General features: G+C 41.2%; 1 protein-coding gene across 1 annotated transcript; it reads right to left on the bottom strand.

The window, feature by feature from the left end:
• Positions 1–160: 160 nt before the first annotated feature.
• Positions 161–5947, bottom strand: LOC109199988 (NLR family CARD domain-containing protein 3-like). The gene is made up of 2 exons (XM_019355360.2): positions 5490–5947; positions 161–263 (listed from the first exon to the last, which is right to left on the bottom strand). The coding sequence occupies exons 1-2, from the start codon at positions 5924–5926 to the stop codon at positions 236–238; spliced, it is 465 nt and encodes a 154-aa protein (XP_019210905.1). The 5' UTR covers positions 5927–5947; the 3' UTR covers positions 161–235.
• Positions 5948–9407: the final 3460 nt, after the last annotated feature.

The following is a 9407-nucleotide window of genomic DNA, read 5'->3' as shown; positions in this document are numbered from 1 at the left end:
CACAGTGAGTTTCTGAGATTCCACACTGAGTCACTCTGTGATTATAGAAAATAAAATAAATGTGTTATTATAAAAGCAGAAAATCTGCATTATAAACACAGACTGAATGCATATGAAGACAAAACAGAGTGAGGTCATAATGTGATGGACATCAGCTCTTCACATCTGTGCTTCAGCTCCTCTTACTGTGTTTGACATGACACAATGATTCAGTCTCTCTCAGACCTGCAGACTTTTAATGAGAATCTTTGTTTGGCTTTAATCTGCAGTTGAAGAAGGGAAGATTGCGTCTCATTTAGGCTTCCATAATATCCACAGTCTGTCAGTGAGATCTGATCCAGAGTCAGAGTGATGACACAAATTTGGACTGTTTCCTGTTTTGAATCTGACTCCAGAACATTTTGAATGAGTTCAGCTCAGTGAGCAGTTCCAGCTGGGAAAGATGATCTCTGTTTGCTACCTGCTGCTGTCAGGTACAACTGTTCACATCCACAGGCAGGAAAAATCTGTTGACTGTTACCAAACGGAGCAGAAATCTCATCACTAGACAATAATGATGAATGAACTCAGAGCTGCTTATATGATATCTGATTTCTGGGGAACTAAACAAAGAAATGATTGGCTCATTTTACCTTTCTGAGTCATTAGTCGGCTGGTATATCACTAGTTGGCAGTAAAAGATCTGTATTCATTTTCTGGGCTTCAGTGTTTATGACTCCAGATCCAGGTGACAGCAAGTCAAAATGATGTTACCCGTCTATGATAATAATAATAATAATAATAATAAATTTTATTTGAAAGCGCCTTTCAAGACAGCCAATGGCACTTTACAATTGAATAGAACACATAATGGCACAATGACAAATGAAGAACAATAAAACAAAAGCACAAGATAGAATAAACAAACAATAGGTTCCCAGTGAATATGCAGATTTGAATAGATAGGTTTTGAGTAGGGATTTAAACTGGGGGAGATAATCAATGTTTCTTATATCTGGGGGTAGAGAGTTCCACAGCCTGGGAGCAGAGCAACTGAAAGCTCTGATTCCCATGGTGGTGAGGTGGAGAGAAGGTACAGCAAGCTGGATAGAAGAAGAGGAACGAAGTGAACAGGCAGAAGAGGTAGTGCTTAACAGGTCAGAAAGGTAAGGAGGAGCGAGGTTATGAAGGGCCTTGAAGGTGAGCAGAAGAAGTTTGTACACTATCCGGAATTTCACAGGGAGCCAGTGAAGTTCCTGGAGAACAGGGGTGATGTGCTGGTACGAGGGGGTTCTGGCCATAATGCGGGCAGCAGAGTTTTGAACCAGTTGACGCTTGTGGAGGGATTTGTGGGGGAGACCATGCAAGAGAGAATTGCAGTAGTCAATACGTGAGGTAATGAGACTATGGACAAGAATAGACGTAGACTGGGTGGAAAGACAAGGACGTAATCTGTTAAGGTTGCGTAGATGGAAATAGGCAGAACGGGTGAGATTATTGATGTGAGATTTAAAGGATACTGAGCTGTCTAGGATGACACCAAGGCTCTTAAACTGAGGAGAAGAGGAAACTTTGGAGTAGTGATGTGTCAGTCGCGAACGAAATGGCTCTTAGAGCCGGATCTTTGTAGTGAACGTCGCGAGCCGGCTCCTTATTGGGAGCTATGGGTTTTTTTTCCCCCTTCTCTCACCCTCTCTCTCGCACTTTTTTTACGCTTCACTCGGCAAGCGAGCCTTGTGCTTTGCGCTGGGAGGGTGATGGGGGGGGGAATGGTAAATGGACTGGTTCTTATATAGCGCTTTTCTACTCATCTGAGCACTCAAAGCGCTTTACACAACTTGTGCATTCACCCATTCACACCCATTCGCACAAGCACATTTTTCTAAGTGCTTCATAGCTAACATTCACACACATTCATACTCCGATGGATGCATCGGAGAGCAATTTGGGGTTAGTATCTTGCCCAAGGATATTTGGCATGCAGACTAGGGGAAGCCAGGAATCGAACCACCAACCTTCCGATCAGTAGATGACCTGCTCTAGTTAGCACAGAAACAGAGCCGGAGGGAAAGAGAGAGAAAGAGAGCCAGGGACAACCACGTCACATTAGAAAGGTATAGTAATCATCCACAACTATTTTCAGTTGCGAATGATAAAGGATTCAGGAAGTTTATTCATGCAGGCCCATATGACAGAGAATGTGCATCTTCTTTTTGTTTTCAAATTTCACTTAAAATATTGTCATAAACTGTGAAGAGTAGAAAGATATTTTGCTGCTATTATTTGCTGCTACTTTTTATAATCATCATTACCATTGTATTAATTATTAATAGTGATATTGCATTTAGATGTTTAAACATATTGGCACCCAATTAAGCTTTTATTACAGGTGCAGTTATAGCCACTTTAAACTGTTGAGTTGAATTTATAATCTTAAATGTTTATATGCAGACTGCATTGTGAAAGAGTAACTCTGTGCCAAAATAAAATAGGAAGTTACATGTTTTTGAAGTTACATGCTTTGCAGGAAGTGAAACCAAAACCAGAGTCTGAGTGCGAGTTATTCTGAGGAGCTAGTCGGTGAGGTGAAATAGGGTGCGATTGTGGTTAAGCACATAGAAACACACGTAGACACCCACACACACACACACTTAGTTAGAGGGAATCATTTATAGGTGAAAGTTTAATCATGTTTTGCTTGGGGTTGCTTTTAAACTATATTAGGAGGAGCAAACATATTGGCAACCTTTGAAACCTTTCGAACTTCTGTTATGAAAATGATTATAATCATCTATACACAATTGCATTTTGTGCTTATGAAAGAGCTGTCGCTCCTTGGTCAAGTGAGGGTCAAAAACTTTTGGTTGGCGTTATGACCAGCCAATCTACTGTGAGTGTGACTGGAGCTGTGGAAGGATCGCAACACACGCTTACAAGACATGTATATCAGGTTATTTTTATGATCTTTTATTTGTTTACATTCTTTGATTAAGTTTTAAGTAGTACCATTTAAGTAAGACATTTATTCAATATATTACACATCAGTTTCAGTTGTGTATGTGCTGGCCTTTGTCTGGGGAGAAGGTGAGAGGTGAGACAAAGTGCAGCTGCGGTTATGACATAACCACACACATACATACACATAGTAGTAGGCTCATTTTGTGGTAAAGAGTTCAGATTTAATTCTGCTAAAACTGCAAGAGTGCCGGCGTACGCGACCGAGCTGTTTCAGGAAACCGATCTGCCGCCGACAGCGGTGAGACGAGCTGTGGGGGAAGACACCTGCATGGAGGCGAAGACGCGATGTTCTTTTAAACTGTGTCAAAAGTCAACTGAACGTTTGTGGTTTTGGGGTGACGTACTCTGTATTGTGTCTGCTTTATGCATGAAGGGGGGGGGGGGGGGGGGGGGGGGCTGTATTACCCCAACCCTATAAAACCTTTGTTTGAGTATTGGTAGACAGAGATCTGATGCTGTCTGCGAACAGGGTTAGATCTCTCCGCACGTGTGTCATTAAATCTTCGTCTAACTTCACCCGGCCGGATCAGTGGTCATTATTTTGTATTCCTCCTTCAATTTCTGAACCCTAACAAAACGGAAACCAAATGAAACCATAGTGTCCTTTGATATGGTCTCTTCACTTGCATACCTACAAGTGAGGGACAAGGAACTGTCAGAAAACGACTACAACAAGACAACTCCTGGAAAACAGAACCAGCTTCACCGCAGTTTGTGGTAGTAAAAAAACTAAATGACTGAAAGTTGAATTCCAAGTTCAAGTTTGTAGAGATACAGTGGCTTGCAAAAGTATTCGGCCCCCTTGAACTTTTCCACATTTTGTCACACTACAGCCACAAACATGAATCAATTTTATTGGAATTCCAGGTGAAAGACCAATACAAAGTGGTGTACACGTGAGATGTGGAACGAAACTCATACATGATTCCAAACATTTCTTACAAATAAATAACTGCAAAGTTATTTATATATATATAAACCATCTATTTATATATTTTATTTTATTGTTTACTCTATTTAATTTGTAAAATATGTATACACAAACACACACACATACACACACACACACGTAGAAAAACATATTTAGTATACACATCCAGTAATGCATACACTCTTATATTGTACATATATTTATTACTCTCAGATTTAGCCATTCTTATATTTTGCTTGTTTTATGTTATTGTATTTTTGTGCACCTCTGTTGCTTGTGAAGCTCGCATACAAGAATTTCACTCGCATGTACTGTACCAGTGTACCTGCACATGTGATGTGACAATAAAAGTGATTTGATTTGATTTGATTTGACCATCTCCACTGTCAAATATGGTGGTGGCAGCATCATGCTCTGGGGGTGCTTCTCTTCAGAAGGGACAGGGAAGCTGGTCAGAGTTGATGGGAAGATAGATGGAGCCAAATACAGGGCAATCTTGGAAGAAAACCTCTTGGAGTCTGCAAAAGACTTGAGACTGGGGCGGAGGTTCACCTTCCAGCAGGACAACCATGTCAGTCTCTAGATGTGCAAAGCTGGTAGAGACATACCTTAAAAGACTGGCAGCTGTAATTGCAGCAAAAGGTGGTTCTACAAAGTATTGACTCAGGGGGCTGAATAATTACGCACACCCCACTTTTCAGTTATTTATTTGTAAAAAATGTTTGGAATCATGTATGATTTCCGTTCCACTTCTCACATGTACACCACTTTGTATTGGTCTTTCACGTGGAATTCCAATAGAATTGATTCATGTTTGTGGCTGTGATGTGACAAAATGTGGAAAAGTTCAAGGGGGCCGAATACTTTTGCAAGTCACTGTATAATTGTTTGAAAAGTCAAAGTTTTGTTTGAAGCACTGGAAATATATACAGGTCATCAATTACAAGTCAGACAGCTTTTACTACACTTCTGTTTAAATCCACACTGATACACTAAAAACACACACACACACGGATTTAGATATACAAACACATCAAATACACACACACATGAATAGACACAGACTCAACAACAAGAAGCTATAGTTGTTCACTGACTGATAAAGTGCCTAAAGAAGAAACAGAAACAGAGCGATGGTGGAGTCAGAATACCATCACAGATCAAAGAGCACAGAGGAGAAGCTCAGATGGTGACTGCTCTGGATATTTGTCTCTGTTTGTAACATTAGAGTTCACTTCACTACAAAGAAGCTCTTCATAGATTCTTATTTCTGTCTCTCTCTAACAGCAGCGTCTGAATGACCAACAGCAGCAGCAGATTTAAAATACTGCCCCCTAATGACACAACACAGGTACTACATGTAGATGTGAGTCTACAACACACAGCGTACGACTTCCAATGCAGGATCATGCTAAGTGCACACACACATTTACTGATCAACACAAAATATCATTTTATCTGAGAAACTCAAACTAATGAGAGTTGTTTAGTACTGTGTATATCTGGAGAACTAAACTACTAATCTATACTAATTAATGTTAATGATCACATCTGGACTCACCGAGCCTTTCTGCAGTTCCTCACAGCTGGAATCAGTCTCTGTCGTCCCCAAACTGATGTGTTGTATTTCTGCAGGTCCAACTCATCCAGAACCTCCTCTGACATCTGCAGCATGAAGGCCAGAGCTGAACACTGGATCTCAGAGAGTTCCTTGTCTGATCTGTTCTCTGACATCAGGAACTCTTGGATCTCCTGAAATAATGAGAGGTGGTTCATCTCCATCAGACAGTGGAAGATGTTGATGCTTCTGTCAGGAGAGATATCATATCTGTTCATCTCCTTCAGCTTGTTGATGACTCTCTGGATGGTTTCTGGACTGATCTCTGTCTGACCCAGCAGACCTCCTAAGAGTCTCTGGTTGGACTCCAGAGAGAGGCCATGAAGGAAGCGAACAAACAGGTCCAGGTGGCCATTTTTACTCTGGAGGGATTTCACCATGACTCTGTTCAGAAATACATCCAGTGATGATTTCTCTCTATAATCAGTGTCATTTAAAATAGAAGAAAATCTCAACCGACGAAGCCGCCAATGTTTTTCTCTGAAGAAATTCTCTAGAAAACCGTCCACCACCTCTGTCTTCCTGTTGGTGTGACAGTGGAGCATGTAGACTGCAGCCAGAAACTCCTGAATGCTCAGATGAACAAAGCAGTAGACTGGTTTCTGGAAGATCACACACTCTCTTTTGAAGATCTCTGTACAAACTCCTGAGTACACCGAGGCCTCTGTCACATCCAGACCACACTGCTCCAGGTCTTCTTGGTAGAACATGATGTTTCCTTTCTCCAGATGTTCAAACGCCAGCCTCCCCAGCTTCAGAAGAACTTCCCTGTCAGCCTCCGTCAGCTCCTGTGGACTCGTCTCATGTCCCTCATGGTACTTGTTCTTCTTCCTCTTTGTCTGAACCAGCAGGAAGTGTGAGTACATGTCAGTCAGGGTCTTGGGCAGCTCTCCTCTCTGCTCTGTAGTCAACATGTGCTCCAGAACTGTAGCAGTGATCCAGCAGAAGACTGGGATACTACACATGATGTGGAGGCTCCTGGATGTCTTCATATGGGAGATGATTCTGCTGGACAGCTCTTCATCACTGAATCTCCTCCTGAAGTACTCCTCCTTCTGGGCGTCAGTGAAGCCTCGTACTTCTGTTACCCTGTCGACACATGTAGGAGGGATCTGATTGGCTGCTGCAGGTCGGGAAGTTATCCAGACAAGAGCCGAGGGAAGCAGATTCCCCTGGATGAGGTTTGTCAGCAGCTGGCTGACTGATGACTTCTGTGTGACATCAGACAGCAGCTTCCTGTTGGTGAAATCCAATGAAAGTCTGCTTTCATCCAGGCCGTCAAAGATGAACAAAAGCTGAGAGACAGCCAGCTTCTCTGCTGTGACCTTCTGTAATGTTGGATGGAAAACATGGAGCAGCTCCAGAAGACTGTACTGCTCATCTCTGATCAGGTTCAGCTCCCTGAATGAAAGCAGAACCACCACACTGACATGTTGGTTCTCCAAGCCCTCTGCCCAGTCCAGAGTGAACTTCTGCACTGAGAAGGTTTTTCCAACACCAGCCACGCCGTTGGTCAGAACCACTCTGATGGGTCTCTGTTGGTCAGGTAAGGCTTTAAAGATGTCCTGGCACCTGATTGGAGCTTCATGGAGGGCGTCCATCTTGGAAGCTGTCTCCAGCTGCCTCACCTCATGTTGGGTATGAATCTCTTCACTCTGTCCCTCTGTGATGTAGAGCTCAGTGTAGATCCTGTTGAGGAGGGTTCTACTTCCTGTTTCATCACTTCCTTCAGTCACACGTTCACATCTCCTCCTCAGACTGATCTTATGTTCATCTAAAACCTCCTGCAGACCAACATCTGCTGAAAGAAAGAAAAACAGAAAGAAAACTCTTCAATGTCTGAACAACACAACAAGAAGTCCAGTTTTCAGAAACGAGTCCATCAGCAGACAGATGTTCAGTCTTACTTTGTACACAGCTGCTCTGACTGGCTGTCTGCAGTCCAGCTCTGGTTCTGGATCTTTCTCCACACTGGGGACAGGAGGAGTCTCCTGATGAAGCAGACTGGCCCCAGTATGAGGAGATGCACTGTCTGCAGAACCAGTGTCCACAGCTGGTAGAGACTGGATCCTTCAGGACGTCCTGACACAAAGCACAGCAGGACAGCTGCTCCTCTTCACAAACACCACTCCTCTTCCTCTCTCTGTGACCACATTTATCACTAAAATCATTTACTGACTGCTGCTAAAAATATCCAGATTTAAAGATGGTGCAGAAGTTCTGATGGTCACAGAGTAAAAGTGGAGATACTTTTCTCTTTGAAGGCAGCGTTCAGTCTGAAAACAAAGTGATGCTTCATTGATTTCATCAGCACTAATGAGCTGCTTTTCCTGTCTGCCCGTCTTATTAAACACTTAGTGATCTGCCTGCAGTTTGCTATGAATACACACTTCCTGCAAAGATTTCACAGTAAAAGTCTTCCCTCAGAGGGCGCTGCTTATATCCTTCATGTTTTCCAGTCAGTGTGTAGATTAGCTTGGTTTAGTTCATTCAGATTACTTTACAGAAGTAACTGATTAGTTACAGAAACATATCCATGGTGAGCACTTACCCCTCCAGCATAAACTCTAAGCAGCTAAAACATGAATGAAGGTAAAATGTGTCCCAGCTTTCAGTCAGACTGTACTCGGTGGCACATTTTTTTTTTATCTTTATTTTGAACATGTTGAAAAAGTACAACAACATAGAATAAAAAGAGACAAATAAACAAAGCAAAACAAAAGGAAAACGAGCAACCACAACTACAAATAACTTTCATGTTCAAAAAGGAGCAGGAAGAAGCATAAGCTTATTTAATCCCACCCCTTTTCCACTATCTAGTAATCAATAGACTACAGAAATACCTCCTTGCAATTACATTATATGTTATGTATTTTTTTTTATTATTAATTTTTTTATATATATACATATATGTTTCTATCTATCCATACATACGTATATACACATACACACATATACACATTTTCAATAACCCCAGTAACACCTCAAAGGATACACAACCTACAGATATATATACCCATACCAACATACCCGTGCACCCGCACACACATGAAAATATTGGACAAGAACACCCTATCAAATCTCTACCTCCTCCCTGTACCCTGTAAAAACCATATCCTTAAACCGCTTTTTAAACTGCGCCATGCTCGGACATTGCTTCATATCTTTACTTAGTCTGTTCCACAGCTTCACTCCACACACAGAGATGCAAAAACTTTTTAATGTTGTACAGATACAAGGATGTTTTAAATTTAATTCCCCCCTCAAATTGTATCCCCGTTCCCTTTTAGAAAACAGTTTTAGAATATTGTCAGGAAGCAGGTTATTTATTGCTTTATACATAATTTGTGCAGTGAGAAAATGAACCAGATCTGTGAATTTTAGAATTTTTGATTTTAAGAATAGTGGATTTGTATGATCTCTGTAACCAGTTTTATGGATTATCCTTATGGCCCTTTGTTGTAATATAAAGATTGATGATAGCGAACATTTGTAGGTATTGCCCCAAACCTCTGCACAGTAATGCAAATACGGTGCAATCAGGGAACAATAGAGAATGTGGAGTGATTTGTGGTCCAGAATGTGTTTTACTTTACTCAAGATTGAAACACTTCTTGAAATTTTGTTATGTATATGATTTATATGAGACTTCCAGTTTACTTTATCATCTATAATCACACCAAGAAACTTATGTTCAAGTACTCTTTCAATTTCCACACCATCTATATGAATCTGCACTTGTGCATTTCTAAGGGAATTCCCAAATAAGATTATTTTAGTTTTACTTAGATTTAACGATAGTTTGTTCCTGTTAAACCATTTTTTAATTTTGCACATTTCTGAAGTAATTGTATCCAGCAG

Source organism: Oreochromis niloticus, unplaced genomic scaffold (genome assembly GCF_001858045.2).
Source record: "Oreochromis niloticus isolate F11D_XX unplaced genomic scaffold, O_niloticus_UMD_NMBU tig00001025_pilon, whole genome shotgun sequence".
Lineage (NCBI taxonomy): Eukaryota > Metazoa > Chordata > Actinopteri > Cichliformes > Cichlidae > Oreochromis > Oreochromis niloticus.
Note: the sequence above shows the minus strand (reverse complement) of the source record. Positions and strands in the feature narration are given on the sequence as shown.

Excerpts from the sequence above, each read along its gene's own strand:
- LOC109199988 (XM_019355360.2), bottom strand. The coding sequence starts at position 5,926 with ATGGTGAAATCCCTCCAGAGTAAAAATGGCCACCTGGACCTGTTTGTT. Across the intron at positions 264-5,489 it reads AGGAACTGCAGAAAGGCTCG|ATTAAAGCCAAACAAAGATT; the intron begins GTGAGTCCAGAT and ends CTTCAACTGCAG.